This window comes from Nuphar pumila, chromosome 9, assembly GCF_984573655.1.
Source record: "Nuphar pumila chromosome 9, dmNupPumi1.hap1.1, whole genome shotgun sequence".
In the NCBI taxonomy this organism is placed as follows: Eukaryota; Viridiplantae; Streptophyta; class Magnoliopsida; order Nymphaeales; family Nymphaeaceae; genus Nuphar; species Nuphar pumila.
In genome coordinates, this window is record NC_143257.1 from 17,847,380 (window position 1) to 17,871,128 (window position 23,749).

At 35.9% G+C, this 23,749-nt stretch overlaps 1 protein-coding gene across 1 annotated transcript in view; it reads right to left on the reverse strand.

The window, feature by feature from the left end:
• Positions 1-23,749, reverse strand: part of LOC149828470 (uncharacterized) — a 49,348-nt gene that overhangs the window by 9,634 nt on the left and 15,965 nt on the right. Inside the window, exon 3 of the mRNA XM_090016853.1 lies at positions 18,857-18,977. Within this exon, the coding sequence (XP_089872979.1) occupies positions 18,857-18,977 (121 nt within the window). The remainder of the gene's footprint in view (positions 1-18,856; positions 18,978-23,749) is intronic.

Sequence of the window (23,749 nt, forward strand, 5' to 3'; positions counted from 1 at the left end):
GTCCTCTACCAGAAGATGATGTGATTACTCAGACTTTTCGAGGTTTAGGAGAGGAATATAATCTTTTCATTGCAAATTACATCGGCAAAAAGAAAAAGGAAACTTTTGACCAATTGAGAACCAAACTGCTTGAATTTGAGTCTACCTTCAATATTTCCTCCAAAAAGGAAGATTCATCTCCTCAGCATGATGTTCTTGTTGTGGCTAATTCGTCACGTGGTCGTGGACGTGACCATAATTCCTTTGACCCTAAGGGAGCTGGTATTCTGCCTAACCTGAATCAGCCCAATGGAGGTCGAGGACAAAATGTTAATTGCCAGATATATGGGAAGTGTGGACACGTCACTTCCAATTGTTATTGGAGGTTTGTTCCTACATATCGACCACCTAATGTGACTTATCCAGTGCGTTTTAGGCAGTTTGCTCCCCCAGGCAGTAATGTTGGAAATCCCAGTGCTCCTCGCCCAGGTTCATTCAATGCAGGTTTTCATCCAGGATACCCTACTTCGGCTGGATCGTCTACTTACGACATACAGCATCAAAATCAGGATGTGGATGCTCTGAGTACTTCTTTCAGTCAAATGGGGGTGCAACAAAACACTCACACGTATATGTTAAAATGTATTGTGTATATGCCATATATATATATATATATATATATATATAGTTCATTATGTATGTAAACTGAAATACCCATCAAGGGTATTTCAGTCATTTCATATTGTGATAGGAGTCGATCCACTAGAGACTGATGAGTTTTTCTTTTTTCAGCTTTTTTATTTTGATTCTGTCAGCTGTCAGCTTACAACTGTAGTTGCTGCTGCATCTGACATCTGATTGGGAGCTGGCCCAACAGCTAGTTGGGCTAGCCCCTTTATGCATGGGAATGCCTATACAAAGGCACAACCTCTCTTGTATTATTAAGGTTTGTTGTCAAGCATTGTTCAATAAAATCTTTATTATTTTTTATATTTTTGCTCTCTTTTGAGAGTATGTGTGATTAGCCCTTAGTGGCTCTTTGTATTTGGCTCATTAGTAGCCCTTGTTCTTGTGCACCTTTGTAGCCACGTTGTGGCATTGTATTTGTGTACTTGTTTCATTACATGGCATCAAAGCCTTTTTGTGCTCTTGGGCAAAAGCTTGAAGAGGAGATTCATGGAATTGGTGGACCATTGGTTTGTTGGTTTGTTGTATCGGAGAGTGCACCATCAAACTTCAACAATTTTGTTTTATTTTCTTTTCTTCATTCTCATTCTTATCTCCATTATTTCCTCCACTATGACTGATAAAGAAATCGTAACGGTTGTTTACATCAAATTTAATGGGAAGAACTACAACATGTGGGTCGCAGCCGTAAAGAGGATCCTCATGAGTAAAGACTTATGATATTTATTGATGGATCCGCATTGAAACCACAACCAATTCTCACAAAATTAGTTATAGGAACGGACGGTGGATCAAAAGAAGCCTTAAAAGAATTGAAAAGAAAAAGTCTATGATTGACTATAAAAAAACCTATAAACGATGGAAGGTAGGGCATGTCAAGGTCCTCTCCCTCTTTATAGGTAGCATGTATGAGGCTTGAGAATATATTAAACAAACGTATACCCAAAAGGATGTGACACACAAATGAGATCTCAAAGACAAGGTACACAATTGCAAACAAGGTGAAAAGACCGTAAGAGAATACTATAGTACCCTTAAGAGACTTTGGGATCAATTGGCTAAACTTGAGCCTATATGAGAGACTCCAAAAGATGCTCAAGAATGGAAGAAATACAAACATGAAGAACAATTGTTCTAATTTTTTAGAGGTCTTAGACCTGAATTTGAACAACTTGGGAAAATCCTCTTCCCTTACATAAAGTTTTGGCTCAAGTATGCATGGAAAAGACAAGACTCAAAGCTATAAACGAATCTAAGGAGACAAAGGATAATGTGTTGGCCTCAAGACGGGGGTCAATACAAATGTTTACAAACCACCCCATTTTTCAAAACCTTACAATGGAAAACCTAGATATGATGATAATAAAAAGAGAACTATGTTGACTTGCCATAATTGTAGAGAACCGAGTGATATTAGGCCATTTTGTCCCAAGTTCAAAGAAGAGAAGAAAAAAAGGTGGCATCCGTAGGAGCGTATCATGAAAAAAAAAGTGGAACCAATGAAGATTCTAAACCTATTGGAACCATGTTCACTCAAATCATGGAAGTCATTCATCCACTAATAAAAAACTTTTCTCTCTCTGGTGTTGCGGTCTATACATTTTCGCCTCCCGGTAAGGTTTTGTGACTTTTGGATTCTGAAGCCTCATTTCATATGACTCAACATTCCTCTTTTACTTTCTGAAAGTTGCACTAACTCAACACCAAAAAATGTTTTTACCACCACTAGATCCTCTCTTAGCATAAAAAGCATTAGAAATTTTGAAAACACTTCAAAATTCTTTGTTCCAGAAGTTAAGATGTCCCAAAACTAAATTTAAATCTTTTGTCGGTTTCACAAATTACCAACCATGGGTGCCATGTCTCCTTTTCATCCAAAACGTGTTTTGTCCAGGATCTCCAGTTTGGGAAGCATATTGAAGGCTATAGAGAAGAAAACCTTTGCTACATGGATCGTCTTCTTCTTCCAAAAAGATATTTTTGTTATAATATTCAAAATGTAAATTTAACTTTATAGCACCAAAGATTGGGACAACTTAGTTTGTCAAAATTATCACATGCACCTCATTTAATCAAATTTTGTAAAAGGCTCTCTCATTTTCAAAACAACTTTCTTTTCTTCTAAACCATTTGAATTAATGCACTAGAATGTATAGGGAGCTTCTCCCATTTTATCTAAAGGTGGTTTTTTTTATTATGTTATATTTGTTGACGACTATACAAGATAATCATGGATATACCTTCTTAGGCACAAAAATGAGGTTTTTGTGAACTTTAAAAAGTACCATAACTTTATCAAAAACCAATTTCAGACCAAAATTTATATCTTCTGCTCTGACTCTAGGGGAGAATTTATTTCAAATGATTTCAAAACTTATTTTGAAAATAATGAAATTATTCATCAAAGATCATGTGTCTGTACTTCTCAACAAAATGAATTAGCTAAGAGAAAACATAGGTACATAATTGAAAATACTAGAACTCTTTTAATTACAAAAGATGTTCCAAAAAATTTTTGGGTTGAAACGTGTTTAATAGTCGTATACCTCATCAACTGAATCCCGTCATCTAAGCTTCAAAACATCTCTCTTTATGAAAAACTTTGCAAAGTTTCTCCCGGTTATCTTAGATTAAGACCTTTTGGATGCAAGTGTTTTGTTCTCACTGAGAAAAATGATAAATTCTATCCTAAAGTCATATTGTGTGCTTTCATGGGATATGGAGAAACTCAAAAAGGGTTTAGATGTTTTTATTTCAAAAATAACAAACTATATATATCTAAGAATGTTCGCTTTCTCGAAAATGAAAGTTTTTTTCAAAATATGCCAGAGAAAGAATCTAAGTATTGTTTTTTGCTCGAATTATTGCCTCAATATAAGGGTGATTCTTAGTATGAGGATGATAAAGAAAAAGGCCCTCAATCAAAACATTAAAACTAGAGAACCTAGTATAATTCAATATAGAAGAGACAATGATAGTCAACCAAATGCCTTAGAAAGGTACTCTACCTTAGAAAACCAACAAACTGAAATCGCCAGAAGATCATATAGGACTTCTAGACCCCCTAATAAATTTGTTTCATATGAATCTTTCTCACCTCAATATAAGGCTTGTCCAGCTAGGATTTGGCTTATTTTGAACCTTTCATGTATATACAAGCTAAAGAATATTCTGAATGGGTAAAAGCAATGAATAAAAAATTAGAAGCACTCGAAAAATCTCTGACTTGAGAAATTTCTGATTTACCTAAAGGTAAGAAAACTATAGGTAGTAGATGGGTGTATAAAGTTAAAACTAAGAGTGATAACACCCTAGAAAGAAATAAGGCTCGATTAGTTGCTAAAAGGTATGCACAAGAATACGGAATAGACTATGATGAAACATTTGCACCAGAAGCTAAGATGAATTTAGTTAGGACCTTTATTGTTGTTGATGCGATTAAAGGTTGGCCTATATACCAAATGAATGTTAAAAATGCATTTTTAAATGGAGATTTAAAAGAAAATGTTTATATGGATTCACCTCCTTGATATGAAGTCCCCTCTGATATGGTACTTCAATTGAGAAAAGATTTTTATGGTTTGAAACAGGCACCTAAAGCCTGGTATGATCGCTTTATGTATGTTATGCTAAAGCTTGGTTTTAAGTCTTGTTATACTGATACTGTTATTTTTACTAAGAAATTTGATGAACAGTTTGTTATAATTCTCCTTTACGTTGATGATAATGATTATTACAGAAGTAAAAGATATTAAATGTATCAAAAAATATTTTGAAATGACTGATCTTGAATTTTTCAGATTTTTTGTTGGAATTGAGGTTGCTCACTGGGACACTTCTGGATGATCCTACTCCATATCGCCAAATGATTGGCGCCTTGACTAATTTAACTATTAATAGACCTGATATTGCGCATGCAATTCATACTGCTAGCCAATTCCAACGTTCTCCCACCACAATTCACATAAGTGTTGTGATGAAAATTGTTATCTACAAACCTCTACCTCTAGAGGTCTTTTCTTATCCTCCTCTTCCTCTTTTGAGTTGATTGTTTATTGACTCAAATTGGGAAGGACATCCAAATGATCGATGCTCAACTACTGGTTTTTGTGTTTTTGTAGGTGATTCTCCGGTGTCGTGAAAGTTCAAAAAACAACAAAAAGTATCATTATTATCCACTGAGGCCGAATACAGTGCAATGGCTACTACAACATCAGAGATAATTTAGTTGTGAAGATTACTTGAAGACGCGAGAGTTCATCTTCAGACACCCTCCAGACTGTGTTGTGATAACAAGACTGCAATATACATAGTTGGCAACCATACATTTCATGAAAGAACCAAACATATAGAAATGGATTGTCATTATATTCGTGAAGAATTTATGAGGCAGATCATCACCCTACCATATGTTACTTCTAAGTATCAACTAAAGACTTCTTCACCGAGGCGCTTTCATCACCGTGATTTTATTTTTTCTTGACAAACTTTCGATCATCAAACAATAGGCTTGAGCGGGGTGTTAAAATGTAGTTTATATGCCATTTGTATTCATTTGTGTGTGTGTGTGTATATATATAGTTCACTATGTATGTAAACCGAAATACCCATCAAGGGTATTTCAATCATTTCATATTGTAATAGGAGTCAGTCCACTAGGGACTGACGAGTTTTTCTTTTTTCAAATTTTTTGTTTTTTGCTTTTTTATTTTGATTCTGACAGCTGACAAATGGGTAGGTATTGAACGTGACCAACATGTTATGAATCAAACAATTCATAAGGCAAATAATGAACAAGCAGTTTTTCAAAACAATTCTGATGAAGATGTCGCGAACAGTGAAGGACAGATGGAGATTCCAACAAAAATTTCAAGCTTTCAATACTATGATCACGTTTATCATAGGCGCAGGCAACCAAAGGTACAATCAACATATCAGGAAAATAGTCAACAAGCCATCTCAACAGTGCAGCGCACAATGCAGCCCAATCAGGTGAAGTTAGAATATCGACCAGAATTTGTACATCCTATTCAGAGATAGGTTAGTTATGAGACCTTTTCAGCGGATTTTCAAATTTTTGCCTCTTCCATGGATGTTCATCAATAACCCTAATTCTATAGTGAAGCTAGTACAAACATTAAATGAGTTGAAGCCATGAATGAAGAAATCTTTGCACTACATGAATGTGACACTTCGAAAGTTGTCCCAAGACCCAAGGATAAAAATGTTGTGGGGTGTCGATGGTTATACACATTAAATATGAAGCAGATGGGAGCATCGAAAGATATAAAGCCAGGTTGGTGGCAAAAGGCTGCACTCAAATGCATGAAATGAACTTAGATGAAACTTTTAGTCCCGTTGTCAGAATGAGTATTATACGAGTTATGTTATCATCGGCAATAGCATATGGATGGAGTCTTAGCCAAATGGATGTAAAGAATGCATTTCTCCACGAGCATTTGCAAGAGGAAGTATATATGGCACATCCACCAGGGTATCTAGAATCAAATGTCCAAAGCACGGTTCTTCGGTTAAAGAAAGCCATTTATGAGCTAAAGCAAGTGTCACGCCTGTGGTTTGAAACTTTCAGCAATGAAGTTCGCTCTATGAGCTTTGTCATAAGTCAGTGTGATTATTCACTTTTTACGTAGATGATATTGTCATCACAGGAAGTGACCCATCAAGGATACCGAAATTGAAGAACACGCTTACACAAAAAATCTTCATGAAAGATTTGGGCACTCTAAGGTATTTTATTGGCATCGAGGTCGATCAACGACTTGATCAATTAGTCCTCACACAACGTAAGTATGCCCTTGACTTGCTTACTCGTTTTGGCATGATTGATTGCAAACCAGTTCAAACACCTGCAAGAATAAATGTAAAGCTATCTCATGATGTCGATGGGGAGTAGTTACTGTCAAAACCTGAAAAGTTTAAAAGTCAAGTTGGAGCTTTACAGTATCTTAGATTCACTATACCAGATTTGATCTTTGTCGTGAATTAGGTTTCTCAATATATGTGTGCTCCTAAAGTAAGCCACATGGAGGCAACCAAAAGAGTGATCAGATATATTAAAGGTACCATTGAAAATGGTCTTGTGTATCAAAAACATGATCCAGGTAAATATGTGAACATGGAATTGGTGGTTCTTGCATATTCAGCTGTAGATTGGGCAAGTGATATATCAACCAGAAGATCAGTAACAAGATATGTTGTTCTCCTGTGTCCACACATAGTATCGTGGTCAAGTCATAAGCAAAAGAATGTTGCGAGATCTAGTACAGAGCAATGGCATCTGTTACAACATAAATTCTCTGGATGAGACATCTATGAATTGCTCTTCATCAGAAAGTATTCCAATCACTTTTAATTTGTGACAATCGCAGTGCAGTATCCATTGCTACTAATCCCGTACAACATGGTAAGATGAAACATGTTGAGATAAATCAACATTTTGTGCGAGAAGAGGTTGAAAATAGAGAACTACAACTAAATTTTGTTAGTAGATAAGATCAAGTTGCAAATTTGTTCATCTATTCTTTACTTACCATGAGACATTGGTTTCTAAAGTCCAAATTGTCCATGATTGATAAAGACCCATGTCCAGTGTGACGAGGCGTGTTGGAATGTATATATGTTTGTAACTTAAGGGCATTTTGGTCCAACTTTGTATTGTATTCATTAAGGGCATGCTTGTAAATAGTGATATGTTTTCTAATATAAAAGAAGGAACGTCCCAACAGGTTAGGAGTGCCTTATTTGCTTCCCTTTTGCTTTTCTTTCTTCTTGTGCAGGAGACATATTCAAGGGCCTCCAAAATATCAGAAATACCTCAAGAGAAGGAGACGGCTATGCTTGGCAAATCTCAAGACTCTTCCATGGAAATAGCTAAATCCTTGTCTCAATAAATTGAAGCTCTTCAACCTTTTCTTAGAAGATCTTCCACAGGTGAAGCCGAATATTCAGCTTACTCCAACCCCGGTAAAATTCTTTGGCTTCTTGATTCTAGCACATCTTTTCACATGACCCCAAATTATGATATTTTACCCGAATGTTATAACAACTCAAGTGTCAAAAGTTTTTACGGCCGATGGTTCATCTCTTGAAATCAAACAAACAACAACAACTACACCTTCATCCCAAAACAATTGGGGTCGGCGATATGAACCAAAAAAGAAAATCATTTTGGGTCTTCCACATGAATCCTTCTCCTCCAATCATTTTCATTCAATGTCATGTCCTCGGTGAGGTTCAAATCATTCATATCCTTTCCTATCATCTCCATCCAAGTCTTCTTAGGCCTACCCCGACCTCTTTTAACTAATATATTTTCCCATTTCTCCATCCTTCTAACTGGAGCATCATTAGGCCTTCACCAAATATGCCCAAACCACCGTAAACGATTCTCTCATCTTATTTTCAATGGGTGCAACGCCTACCTTCTTACGTATCTCCTCGTTCTGAATCTTATCTTTTATTGTATTTCCACACATCCATCTAAGCATACGCATCTCAGCTACACTCGTTTTTTGAATATGATGTCTCTTGGCAGCCCAACATTTTGTACCATATAGTAAAGTGGGCCTAATTGTCATCCAATAAAACTTTCCCTTCAACCGCAATGGCATTCTACGATCGCACAACACTCCAGTTGCACTTTTCCATTTCATCCACCCAACCTTTATCCTATGAATTACATCTCCATCAATTTCTCCATACTTTTGAATGATAGATCTCAAATATTTGAAACAGTCATCCACCAAGCTTCACTACACTTCCATCACTACTTCGTTGCTTACTAAACCGACATTCAATATATATTTTGTCTTACTCTTACTCAACTTAAAACCTCTTGCTTCCAATGTCTGTCTCCATAATTCTAACTTAGCATTAACCCCAGCTCTAGACTCATCAATCAAAACAATATCATCAGCAAACAACATACACCACGGCACCTTTTCTTGAATTGATCTCGTAAGCTCATCCATCACTATAGCAAATAGGAAAGGGCTTAATGCAGATCCTTGATGTAACCCAACCGTTATAGGAAAATTGGTTGTCACCCCTCCACAAGTGCGGACATTGGTTACTACTCCTTCGTACATATCTTTAATTATACTAATGTACTTGAGAGAAACATCTTTCTTCATCATTGTCCACCAGAGAACATCCCTAGGTACTCTATCGTATGTATTCTCCAAATCAATAAAAACCATATGCAAATCTTTGTTCCTCTCGCTATATCTCTCAATAAGTTGTCTAAGAAGATGTATAGCTTCCATAGTTGATCTTCGGAGCATAAAACCAAATTGATTCTCTGATATCATGACAACCTTCCTCAACCTATACTCAATCACCCTCTCCCAAAGTTTTATAGTATGACTCATGAGTTTTATACCACGATAGTTTGTGCAATCTTGTATATCACCCTTATTCTTATATAGAGGTACCAAAGAACTCTTCCTCCACTCATTAGGTATCTTATTTGTCCGCCAAATCTTATTAAAAAGATTTGTAAATTTTGAAAAAAATCTTTCAAAATCTAAAAGATTTCTTATTCCAAAAATTAGATACATTCATAAACTAAATTTAAATCTTTTATCTGCCTCTCAAATATCTGATTATGGTTGTAATATCTCCTTCTCTTCAAATGAATGTTTGGTGCAAGATCGTCAGTCAGGAAAACTGATCGGGGCAACGCCATAGAGAGGGAGGTCTTTACTATATGGATTTTTTGGAGTGATCGAAAAATGCTTTTTTGTTGAAATTGTCCAAAAAATGGATTTAAATTTAAGATTAGGATGTCCAAATGCATCTAAAATCCAATATTTTTCAAGTTTGGAAAAAATTATAATATTAATGATTTTACTTGTGAAGACTATGTTCCTGGAAAAATGAAAAGATTATCATTGAATGATAAAACTTTTAATTCATCCAGACCTCTTGAGTTGGTTCATTCAGATGTTTGGGGTCCAGCACCAATTTTGTCTAAAAGTGGATATGCATATTACGTTATTTTTGTGGATGACTTTACTAGATATACTTGGATTTACTTCCTTAAGCATAAATCTGAAGTACTTTCCCGCTTTCAAAATTTTCATAAATTGATTAAAAATAAGTTTGAAAATAAAATTTCTACATTTCGTCCTAATTCAGGGAGAGAATTTTTGTTAAATGAATTTAAGAATTATCTCAACTCACATAGCATCACACATCAAAGATCTAGCCCACACACCACAACAAAACGACTTAGCCGAGAAAACATAGGCGCATTGTGGAAACTTCAAGAACTTTGCTCATTGCTAGTCATGTGCCTAAGGTTTTCTGGGCAGAAGTTGTCTTTACCGTTTATCTTATAAACAGAATGTCTTCTTGTTTACAAAATATTTCACTTGTTGAAACTCTTTAAACTCACTCTTGATTAATACAGAATACGAACTTTTGGTTGCAAATGTTTTGTTTTAACCAATAAGAATGATAAATTTTCTCCAAGAGTTGTACCTTTTTTTGTTATGTCGATAACCAGAAGGGATATAGGTGCTATGATTCTAAGAATGAAAAATTATATATTTCAAAAAATGCACCTTTTTTAGAAGAAAAAAATCTTTGATAAGGAGCAACCTAAGAAAATAACTGAGTATTTTTTTTTGTTTGATCGTGTTTCAAAACAAGACATTAATCTATGGAAACCGGACACTCCGTTTTGACCTTTGTACCTGTGTTGACACCCGGACACACCATTTTACCCTCTGTACATACAAGTTTTTTATTTAATTTATAATTATATTTTCAGTTTATAACTTTATATTTTCAATATATATTATAATATATATTTTAGATATAACATGTATATTTAGACTATATTGTTTATTTTGAATTTACTTTGTATATATACATAGTTGTGTCCCCATAACCACGTTTTTTGAAATTGTCGTGTGTACCCTCCGTACATGTACCAGTACCCACACTCATACCCAAGTGACATATATTAATGATTGTGATTGTGAGTATGACTTTGAAAATGTTATTGAATCTAGAGATATTAAATCTCTTGATGAATTGCCTCATGATGATCAAACTTGTATTTAATATTTTAGACGGAGAAATCAAAATCCTCTATGTGCACTTGAAAATTTTTCTAACTTTAGTGAAGAACTGCAAATTAAGAAATCATCTAGAGTATCAAAACCACCATCAAAATTTGTATCCTATGAGTCTTTTTCCTCAAAATACCAAGCATGCATAGCCATAATTCATTCATATATAGAACCCTCGCTTTATGCTCGGGCCAAAAAACACTCTTAATGGGTTAAAGCTATGAGGGCAGAACTAGAAGCTTTGAAAAAGGCTCAAACTTGGTTTATTCAAAATCTTTCATAAGGAAAGAAACTCATAGGTTGTAGGTAATACAAAATAAAAACCAAAAGTGATGGGACCCTTGAGCGATATAGAGCTAGGCGAATTGCAAAAAGATATTTAAAAGAATATGACATAGATTATGAAAAAACCTTTTCACATGTTGCCCGCATGACCACGGTTATAACTATTATTGCAGTTGCTTTAATTAAAAATTAGTCTATATATTAAATCAGTGTTAAAAATGTTTTTTAAAATTAAATTCTTATGAAAAAAGTTTACATGGAGGCACCCCCATTATGAGCATTCATCAAAGAAATGACTTTTGCCTACAAAAGGCATTATATGAATTAAAACAAGCACCCAAAGTTTGGTATGATAGATTTAGCAAAATTATGCTTAATATTGGCTTTAGATCCTGGTTAACTGACACTGCTTTGTTTGTTAAGGATTCTGATGCAAGTACTTTGTCATTCTTCTCCTCTATTTTGACAACCAGGGAGTTCAAAATATTAAAAAGATTCTTAAAACTAAATAATTTTGAAATGTTGGACTAAGGTTTTTAACGATACTTTCTAGGTACAGAGGCAGCTTACTCCCCTAGAGGGTCTTTATTATCTCAATCTAAATTTGCTTCTATTATTATTCTCAGGTCTAGAATCATGGATGACAAGAAGGTTGACAATCCATAAGTAACAAATGTCGAGATGAAAATCGATGATTTGGAAGACTCTTGATGATCCAACCCATTATCGACAACTTATTGGGGCCTTTTTTACTTATCAATTACTAGACCTAATAACCACAAATTTTTATGCGTAAATTTGCATAATTTATGTGTTATGGCCCTAGGATCCACCTTTCGGATCCAGGATCCATATGTGAATAATATCATATTTGAAATATATATATATAATATAATAAATTAATAAAAATATTAATAAAAATATGTAAGGGATCCACAGTTGGATCCATTTGGACCCAACCTATGGATCCACTTCGCAATGGGTAGCGGGTCCAAATTTGTGGACCCTAATAACCATCGAATCTGCACCGGGTCCTGGGTTCGGACCCGAGTCGCGTCCCCCGTAGCAGGTAAGTAACGAAAAATATATATATATAAAAAGAGGAACTCTTAGACTCGGGTCGGACCCGACCTGGATCCGTAACCCGGTAGGGTTTTTAAAACCCGATATCGGGTTGCAGTCTTTAAAAAGAGGGGAAAAGCAAGAATCGTGCCTAGGGCACGATTCCTGCAGTACCGAAAGGTAGGAGGGGGGAACGGTTACAGAGGGAGTAACCGAACCCCGCGCCTCTCGGCAAGAGAGAGGGGGGTTTCGGCGATAAAAGGAGAGGTGGAGAGGGGGTCTCACCCTCTTCCCTAGTCTCTCTCTCTCTCTCGTTCTCCTCCTCTCTGTCTCTCCCATCTTTTCTCCATCCCTCTCAAACCCTTCGCGGCGGCAGCCACCATCACCATTATTGGAGGCGGCGACCCTCCACCCGCGACAGTCACCTCCTCCGCCCACCAAAAAAGGTAGGAACCCTGTCTTTCTCCCTCTTCCCTGTGTTTTCTCGGCTAGCTACCGACGACACCCTCTCAAACCCTCCTGTTAACAGCCGGTGCCTTCCGTGCATTCCCGATTGTGCCTTCACGACTGTAGGAGCAGCTAGAGCAATCAGACCGCCTCCTCACAGTAGCAGCCCCGAACGTCAGAAGAGGTACGGGTTCCTCTCTTGCTTCGGATGAGAATGAGAACATGGGTTTGATTTTCATGTGGTGTTTTTGAGAAGAATCCATGGGAAAAGGGTAACTCTAGGTGTTTACCCTAAAATACGTGGAAGGGGTGTTGTAGATCTTGATTTTTTTTGTGGTATGCACGGTTTTCCACTCTGTTTCGGCTGTTTGTGTTTCTTTTTACTGATTGTTGCATTTCGGACTTGAAGCCAAGAATCTGCCCAAACCCAGACTCATGTTTGGTTTGTAGTGTTCAGAGGAGAGTTTCAGCTTTACTTACCTGTTAGCATTTTATTTCTTTTATTTTTCCTATGTTTGTTGCTCCCATTTCGTTTTCAGGGCCGAGCCTGGTGGTGGTGGAGCCTCATCTGAGTGCATCGGGTGGGCATTCTTTTAGCATAAGGACCCAGCCGACTGTCAGTTGGCTGGGCATTTTCGGCCTTAGCCCCAGCCGATTACATGTCGGCTGGATAATGATTTTGGGCCCGGTGTGGCTTCATTTTGGACTGGGGTCACATATCCTCAAAAGAAGAGAAAAATAATTTAGATGTCTATACATAATATTTTTGTGTGCTGGCAGCTTCTTGAAAGAAATTTTTATGACATATTATGTATATATATATATATATATATGTTATTACAGGCTCGTTGCACAATCATAAATATATATTGTCAAATCAATATTTTTATAATATTGGACCCTGTGTTGCTGAATCTGTTTTTTTTTTCTTTCAAATGAAACTATTTAGCAGGTCCTTATTTGTCACCACATGTTATGCTTATTTGAGCTTGAATAAAAATTCAGTCTGGTATGCAAAACTTTTAGATTTGCTTATTGTAATAAAGATGGCCTTATGCATGTTAGGAATGAGACAGTCACATGCTTAGAATGGGTACCTTATGCTTGATCATTGTCCTTATGTAAAGCTACTTCCATGTGCATGTGTAACTCGAAAGAGTTTATGTGTGAAAGAGTTTATGTGTTGTTACTTGTACATGATTTCATGAGTGCTCACACCTGTCAGTTCAAAATGATTCATGAATGGGAACTCAGTTGTGAATGACTACACCTAAGCACTACGCACCCTAATATGATCTGACTCTTCTGTTATCATGGGTGCAGCGATTCTTTTACAAAAAGGGATATATATATATATAATATGCAATTTGGAGTGGATCTGTCCAAATTTTCTTTGCATATGGGAATAAAATATGCCAAGTGTATTAGACTTAATCATATGCATACAAAGGGGTGATATTTCTTATGTGCTTAAATTTGATAAGTAATACTTGTTCGAAATTATTGTTGTAAGCGAGAGTACTTGTGCATGTACATATATGGAATTTAGATGCCTTCGTAAGGTCAGAATGACATGGTTGATCGCATGTTTTAATTGGAATGATTCATGAATGAACTCTTGCATTTGACCTGAGTATCTGCATGGCATAAAAGCATGCATTTAATGTAGATATGTGAAATTATGCTTATGCTTATGAAATTATTGTTTCATGCACAACTTGCATACGTGAATGTGCATTGAAAAGCGTGTGAAAAGAATGCATAAGTGGCATACTCTTTATGATTTTTTTTGCTTATGAGGGCATTGATGGTCAATTGGATCATCGGGGGTTGGGTGAGCCTCGAGAACTCGTTGTTCTCTATTTTAGTTATTTTGATGCATTGCGCAAATCAGAAGTGATATTATGGTTTCCACTGCATTGTTCTTTGTTGCTACGGACTATAGTCTCGTGAAGAGCTTGGCATGCTGTTTTGCAAGCTTATGTTATTAATTTTTGCACGTTGATTTGCAAATGTAAAAAAGATGAATTAATAACAAGATAAAAGAAAGTAAAGAACAGTGTAATTCATTTCTCCTTGATGTCCTTACTGTAGTGTGGGAATCTTGGATGTTGCGGTTTGGGGGAAACCGTGAGGATACAAAAACTCTGTGTGCGTTGTTGTTGCCCCTAAACCCGATATTGAGGTTCTTCTCCTGGCCACAGTTTTAGGGAGAGTTCACCACTTTTCCTGGGGGTGGTGTGTTTCGACACAGTTGTTGTTGTTTTGGTATACCAATAAAGTGGCACCAATAGATGTTGTTTTTCATGAGACTTTGGATGTTGTTTTTCAAGGTTCCGATGGATGGTGTTGTTTCCTGATATCGATCGAAGGTTAAGTTTAGAACCCGGTAATAAAATACAAATTGTGTGTTAAGCTACTCCGTGAACCCTACTTGACATCGGGGACTGTACTCGTTTGGTGTATCCGCGGGCAATGGTAAATTAAAAAGAAGAATTGCAATGGTAAATTAAAAAGAGGAATTTAAAGTTGTGTGCATTTAATAGGACATGCATATGAAAAGATAAAAGCTTAAATGAAAGATAATAAAAGGGGGTTCATGCATTGCACATAAATCACGCATATTCTTGTTATGCATTAGTTCATGCATGTTTATCTGTTCAATTGGTTGTTATATGTTGATCATTGCATGATATTGATCTCTTTTGCATTTAATTGCCTTATTGATTAAATTTTGATCAATGTTACTTATTTTGTGTTCCCTCATGCTTAATGTTTAGTTTATTTTTGCATGGATGGTTCATTGTCTTATAAATTAGTTATAACTGTAGTCCTCAAAAATATTACATGGATCTTATTTATGCTCTTTTTCTTATTTGATTCATTAGGGGAACCTGTACGCAGAATTCTTTGGATTTTTAACCCTCTACTTTTATTGGTTTTTCCCAGAATCAGGTGATCAGTGAAGTCGACTCGCTTCTGAGGAGATACGAGGGTCACATTTGCTTCAGACTGCTTCATTTTCGGACAGAGTGGCTCTACTTTTGTTTCTTTTAGTTCTTATTTCCTGCAGTTGTTATTTCACTTTTGACATTAAGTATGAGACTCTTATTGATTCATTAATAAAAGAATTTAGTTGGTTGGTTATGGATGATAAATGTAAGTTTATTTGTAATGTGTGGTTATTCAACTGAAATTGGAACTGTAAGGACCCCGGGTCTCTGGGAAGTTTTCCGCGACTCTTAGAAAAAAAAATCCGCATTTTTCAAAGGTATGAATTGGGCTCGTTACATTGTACACACAACTAGTCAGTTTCAGCACGTTCTCGTATTTATTCATATGGGAGTTGTTTTGTGTATTATTAAATATCTTAAAAATTCTATTTCTAGAGGCCGCTTTATGTCTTTTATGTCTGCTTTGGATTTACTTGCATATACTGATGCAGATTGGAGAGGTGATCCCAACAATAGGCACTCAGCCACGGTTTTCTGTGTTTTCTTAGGTGAACCGTTAATCTTGTGGACGTGCAAAAAGCAACGGACAGTCTCTCTTTCCTCAAGTGAAGCTGAGTACCGGGATATGGCCACAACCACAATTGAGGTGGTTTGGCTAAGAAGATTGTTGGCCGATATGAAAATTCAAATGCTACCCCATGTAAAAGTTTCAAAATTACAAAATTTTTCCTTGTTCGGAAAGTGTTGAATCTTGGATATACAAGGATGTCCAAATCTTTTGTGCAAAAAATCCAAATCCAACTTTTGAACATTGCAACACAGTGTGTTCTTGGGAAAATCCAAAAAATCCATGTAAAAGTTTCAAAAATTACAAAATTTTTCCATGTTCGAAAAGTGTTGAATCTTGGATATACAAGGATGTCCAAATCTTTTGTACAAAAGATCCAAATCCAACTTTTAAACATTGCAACACAGTGTTGAATCTTTCTTGGGAAAATCCAAAAAATGCATGTAGTACAAGCCTCCTTCTCTATGGCCTTCCCCAATCAGCTTCCCTAACTGGTGATCTTTTAATCGACAATCATGAGAGGAGAAGGAAACATTACACCCATGATCAGTTAACCGAGATACGGATAAAAGGTTGAAATTAAGTTTCGGTATATATCTAATTTTTGGAACACGAAATTTGTTTGAGTTTTGAGAAGAATTTTCAAAACAACCTATTCTCTTAATCTCAAGAGAAGTGACGTCAGCAGACAAAACGTTTGAACCACTTGAGTTATGATATTAAGACAATAATTCTAGTTAGGGGTCATATGAAAAGATGCACCAGAATTAAAAAGCCAAAGAGGTTTACCTGGATCGGAGATGCTTACTGAAAAGACCACAGCTCCAGCAGATGGGGAAGCTCCTTTAAGAAATGGTTGAAGTGCCTCCACTAGCTGAGATAATGACATGCTTCCAATAGATGTTTCTTTTGTCTCTTGTTGGGCTTCAACAGTAGCAACCTTCTTTTCATAAGACGTGCCTAGGTTCACGACAATAATAACAAATTACTTCTTTTCTTTCCACCTTACTTCTGTATTTCTTATCATATGTTCTTCCAAAATGTGAAGGTTTATATGGACGAACATGATTCTCTGGTCTTGAAACAGCTAAAATTGAGTCATCATCATTTTTTTAGATTCTTTTCTTCAGTCGGTTTTCTTCCATACTCAATTCTTCAATTGTGTCCTCAATAGAGGGAACTTTCCCTCGATGAAAAAGAGCGGACTTGGTTGTCTCAAATTCCGATCTTAAACCATTAATAAATTGAAAAAAATGCTTTGCATTTATTTGATTTTGGCGAAGCTCTATATCTTGTGGATAATGCCACTTTGGTTCAAGGAGAGCCAATTCTTCCCATAGCTCGGACAAGCTATTATAGTATTCTCTAATACTTTTATCTCCATGAACCATATTGTGAACCTTTTTTTGAAGATTACATATATGGGCAACATCTTTAAGAAAATACATTCTCTTGAGATAGTCCCAAGCATCATTAGCGTGTTCAAATTTCGCAAGGCTTGAACACTTCTTTATATCCACACTAGAAATGAGCCAAGACATAATTTTTGGTGTGACTCATTCTCCATTCTTTCCACTTTTTCTCATAAGTAGAAACGGCTTTAACTTTTTCTACCTCCGAAAGAGGTATTTCTTTTTCTTCTTGTTCTTTAGTGAGCATTAGTTTAGGTTTCTCATACGTTCCATCCACTTATCCCTGTAGCCCCTTTCCCCAAATGAGGTGCTTCATGATAGAAGCCCATGTTACATAGTTAGAATCATTGAGTTTTATGAGCTTAACGGTGACATTATCATTGTCATCCATTTTACAAGCTTAGGAAAGGAATGAGAGAAGAAGGAAAGAAAAAGAGAGGAATACACCTCCACAAGAAGCAAAAATATCTAGTCTTCCAAGCTTCCAAGGCTCCACACAACTAGCCTTTCAAAGAGGCTTCTTTCCTTTGAGAAAAACACGAACGGCACGCTTTCCAATGCACAAGAAGAACTTCGAGCTGATTGCTTCTATCAACCTTGCTCTGATACCATGAAAGAATGTAGCAATCCCTAACAAGGATTGTTTCTTCAACACTCACAAAGAGGATTTACGAAACAGAGGCATTCACACAAAAGAGCTCACACTCGTACACAATACCCAAAAAAAGGTATACATAAAACGAAGAAAAGATTTCATAAACTTGGGAGAGAATTCCCACAAGAACAAAGAATTACTTTACAAGGAGAAACAGCCCCATATTTATAAAAGAAAGGGAGAGGAGCCTCAAGGGAGTCATTGGACTCCCAACGGCTCTATTAAAGTTGTTGGGAGCCCACAGGCTCCCTTGGAGCTGCACCTTTTTTACTTGGTCAAAAAGGTGAAGCCTAAAGGTGTCCTAAAATTGGGTTTTAAGTGAGTTCTAGTTGGGTTTAAACTAGAACTAGACTAACTAAAAGAAAGAAAAACATTACAAGGGATTACATGAGTTGTCTATGAGATTACATATGAGATATGAGCTGTCTATGAGATTACATATTTTAACAAGCTGGGGTTAGGCAGAACCCCACCTGTTAACAACCGTAACATTTGAACTTGCAACGTCTCCAACACTAAGTGAAGTGCACTAACTGCTCCTACCAGACAAGAGGAGCCCCCATTGGTTAATTAGTAATAAATTAATAACTAATATGCATTGCTAACAAAAGAAAAAGACTGGACAAATAAAAGGAGCACACCGCTTTGAGTTTTGATGCAAGAAAATCAGATTCTAAGGTAAATAAACAAGAGAAAACTCATAGTACCATGATAGCACGGCTCCGTGAATGGGGAAGTTCCTGAAGGAACTTTTCAAAGGCATCTACTCTAACTCTTCCCTTGATTTCAAGAAAGCTTGACCACTCTTCTGTTGTTGTTTTCTCACCACTGTACCAAAAGAACAAATTGCAGAAATGATGTGAACACAAATGCTTTACATGTCTTTTCAGGAGGGATAATCAATATTTCTAGTTATACATATGTTCAACTCAGACCAATAATGATTGCAGAATGCAAAATGTGCAACTACAGAACTAAAACCTATTCCAGCAGGTGATCAAAAATTACCCTGATAAAAATGAAAGCACAACATACAGGGAAAATAACTGAAACTATGGAATAAAAGGAAAAATGCAGCATGAGATTCAGTGCTTTTCCAAAATGGGAGCCAGTTAAGCAGAGATCATTAGATAGGTAGGTAGTATGTTGATGTCGCAATAGACAAAAATGGAAGTTAGACAACAATAATGCCTTCATCAAAGTACAAGGAATAAATGAAGGATACCAACAAAAATATTTACCAAGTGTTATAATGATAACTTAACACGACAAAAGAATGGGGTTAGTAAAGCTTTTTACATTCTACATGTTAAGAACTGAAAAAAAATGGTTGATAAAAAACTAGGAAAGCATATAAAAAATAATGTTGAAATAACTACAATGTGAACGAATACCTAAGCATTTACACATTTTAAAATTCATATGATGCCCATTAATGTATTATACAAAAAAACAATTTTTGTGTTAATCAGTCACAAATCTCGTTCTCGGGATATTCTCGGTGAGGGAATATCACAGGATATTTTCAAAAAATGTGCTTTTCTCAAAAAAAAATCCGTAAAATCTTGGCAAATTAAAAATATATATAAATATATATTTTGAAAGAAAGAAGATATTAAGTTGGATTGTAGAGAGAGCATGTAGTTTTTGGGTGAGTATTATGTATTTATGTTGCTCATTCATGTATGAGTTTAGTCCCATATCAAAGAGAATGGATGAGAGAAGCCTCCCACACACTTTATAAAAGGAGGGTCTCCCCTCAATTTCGAGGTATAATGGTGTGCAATTAAAGGTTTCTCTCTCTTTCAAAAAAACAGGAGAGGCAATCAAGAAAAGGTTTGCTTTTTTATATTTTAGTTATGTTTAACTTACGATGTAATCGTGATATAATCACGATAATATCGGAGATATTAAAAATTAGCAAGATTTTGAAAATCTCGTGAAATTATGAGAATATTACGTTTTGTGAATATTTTGTGATAATATCGCAAGATTTTCAAAATCTCAGCGATATTTGGGACTATGGTGTTAATTAAGGATTATCCAGTAAGCTCAGCATTCAGTCTAAAAAATCAGGTACTTGATGTGGCATTTTGAAATATACTGTTTTCTTTAATTATGCCATGAACATGCTCAATCTTGTGAAAATTATTAGAAAGGTAACATATTTCATTTTAGTGTGTAAACAGTGAATTAGGTAATGAGAAACAATAGCTGAATCGGTAATTTTGATAACCATGTTACTAACATTCCAAAAATAATGGTGATTTTTATAAATATGAAGTTATATGTCACACTGCATTAGGATCAGTATTCTCGTTAAGATGCATAGACCACAAAAATATGAGGAAGAAACCTACAAAAAAACAATAAAAGGAGTTTATGCTACAAATGAGAGAAAAATGGACATTTTCCAGATTATGGTGGGGATTTTAGAAAAGAAAATTGGAAAGCAGAAGCAAATGATCATCCAAGAAGGTCGGCAGAAAATAAGCCAAGAATTTGGAGTGGTCAAGAGAAATCAGGAAAACCCAACTATAGTACTATTGAATGTTAGTGGATGGATAAATCAAAAAACAAAAAATGATTTCCAGTTCTAAACATAGTAAAAAATATCAACAAGATATTAAATTTATCACAATATTCACAAGATATAAAAAACATTGTGATTATTTTAATTTATCACATTTTAATATATTTCCATTTGGATACAAATTTATTTGTTTTTATGTTTTCTTTATATTGTCATATATTTTCCGTTACTCTTACATTGATTTGTGAATTACATATATAACACATCTAAGAGCAGACTGGACCAAGTCCACAGTTAGGTACAAGTCACAGTATTTTAACATCAGATCCAGGTATTAAACAACTCAGCTGATTCCTGACATAAGCCCATAGTAACAAACGTTTTTTTTTTTGACAAAATCTCATTTTTCAATAACTCACGAGAAATTGAAAAATTTTCATAAATCTCGCACTTTTTTGGCAAAATCTCAGCAATAAAAAAATAAATTTAAAAATATAAAAATTAGTTTTTATAAGAAAATATTAATATAAATTATTTAAAAATATAAATACACAGTTTTTTCATGATAAATAGCCGTTTAAAACGTAATCTCGCGAGTCTAACGAGAAATTGCCTTTTTAAACTTTCAGGCAATTTCTCACAAGATTTTCATAAATCTCGCGATATTTGTCACTATGTCTAAGCCTGACACATTGTCAACCCCCTCTATTAGCCTTCTCAGCTATGTCACTGGGATTCGGCTAGCAGGGTGCCGCACCCGCGTCGACGCGACACGACGCAGGTGCGGGTGCGGTCAATCCGACCCTAGGTGTGGTCAACGCACCCAGGGTCATTTTGGTCCAATTTTTCAGACTTAAAAAAATTTTGCCAAGATCAAACTACAAATACAGCAAGTCCGAAGCTACACCAAAATAAACAAATCCTACGGGATTCCCTTTTTCCTAACGCATCAACATGGAGAAGAGGATTCCTTCTTTTCTAAAGCACCATCATAGCAAACAACTATCATTCAAGCAATTAGGTTACGTTAGCGTCAACCACAAAAAAGAAAGGAAAAAATCATCCCAAAAATGTCCACCATCTAATCAGATATTTGGCAAGATGATAGATCGATTCATAAAGAAAGAGGCTAAAAGACCGAGGGAAGGAAGATCGACGACAAACCTGACCCTTCACTTTGAGATTGATATGGGCTGATTGATCCATCGACTTCTTGTCTTCCTCCTAAGTCACAGCAGCTCCAGACATGGCTAAAAACCCTAGATTGCTCCTCCTTCCCTTCCCTTCCCTTCCCTTCCCTTCCCTCTGAAGCAGAAAGAAATATTCCAAAGAAGAAGACGAGGGACGACGACGAAGTAAACGAGAGGCAATAAAAAGGAAAAAAATAGTAGGCCATGGAGAAGAGGATTCCTTCTTTTCTAAAGCACCATCATAGCAAACAACTATCATTCAAGCAATTAGGTTACGTTAGCGTCAACCACAAAAAAGAAAGGAAAAAATCATCCCAAAAATGTCCACCATCTAATCAGATATTTGGCAAGATGATAGATCGATTCATAAAGAAAGAGGCTAAAAGACCGAGGGAAGGAAGATCGACGACAAACCTGACCCTTCACTTTGAGATTGATATGGGTTGATTGATCCATCGACTTCTTGTCTTCCTCCTAAGTCACGGCAGCTCCAGACATGGCTAAAAACCCTAGATTGCTCCTCCTTCCCTTCCCTTCCCTTCCCTTCCCTTCCCTCTGAAGCAGAAAGAAATATTCCAAAGAAGAAGACGAGGGACGACGACGAAGTAAACGAGAGGCAATAAAAAGGAAAAAAATAGTAGGCCCCTTCCCCCTTTTATAGGGCGCGTCTAGTAAGGGAAAAAATAAACGGGATTTGAATTTTCGAGCTAATCCGCCAGGGGAGCGATGCCCTTTCCGCCATCTCTTCATCTGACGACCATGATTCGAAGGTACAAATCGTGTGGTCGTGAGGGCGTATCAGAAAAGGAGTAGGAGCATCGCACAGATTCATAGTTATCTGATGAGTATCTTTCGTGTTGAAGGGAAATCCAACTTGGACAATTTCGGGTTGGTCGTGGTCCATGGACTGGCTGTCAACGGGTCGGGTTTGTGTGGGATCAGGGTTTACCCATTCTCGCGCAAATAACACTCAATGGGGTTCACGTAGGGCTGGGAACAAGCTGGGTTCAGCTTGACTTGTATAGGCTCATTTTACATATTTTATATATATATATATATATATATATATATATATTTATATATATATATATATTTATATATATATATATATTTATATATATATATTTATTTATTTATTTATATATTTATATATTTTTGCCACACCCCCGCACCTGGATTTTTTGAAAGTGCCGCATCCCCGCACCTGCACCCATGTGACATAGCTTCTCAGTCAAAGCAGCAAAAACAAAAAAGAGCACAAGAGTAACAAAAAGAAAACTGATCAAAATGAACATAAGAAAAGTCCAAATGATATAAAGGCATAGCTATTATCAATCGCAGGAGGATATAGTTTATGTTAAAATACATGTAATCTATATATATATATATATTGTCTAATATACCCAATAGGGGTATTTTAGTCATTTCACAAGTACCCGATAGGGGTACTTGTTATTTTACCTTTATTTTTGTAATTATTTTTGCACTTTATTTTTCTTTTTTTATTTTTGTTTTTTGTCCACATAAGGTTTAGCCGAAAGAAAGCATAGACACATCATTTTTGTCCACATAATTATTTTTGCACTCTCGTGAAATTCATATGATAGTCAAAAATCAACTTTCAAGTAATATCTCTACTCTTAGATCCGATTCGGGTGGAGAATATTTATCCAACGAATTTCAAAATTATTTAGAAATAAATGAAATTTGTCATCAAAGATCGTGTCCTAGGACTCCTCAACAAAACGGTTTAGCCGAAAGAAAGCATAGACACATCATGGAAACAACTAGGACACTCCTTATTTCCAAGGAAATTCCAAAGAGTTTTTGGGCCGAAGCCGCCTTAACCTCAACTTACTTGATAAATAGAATGATAT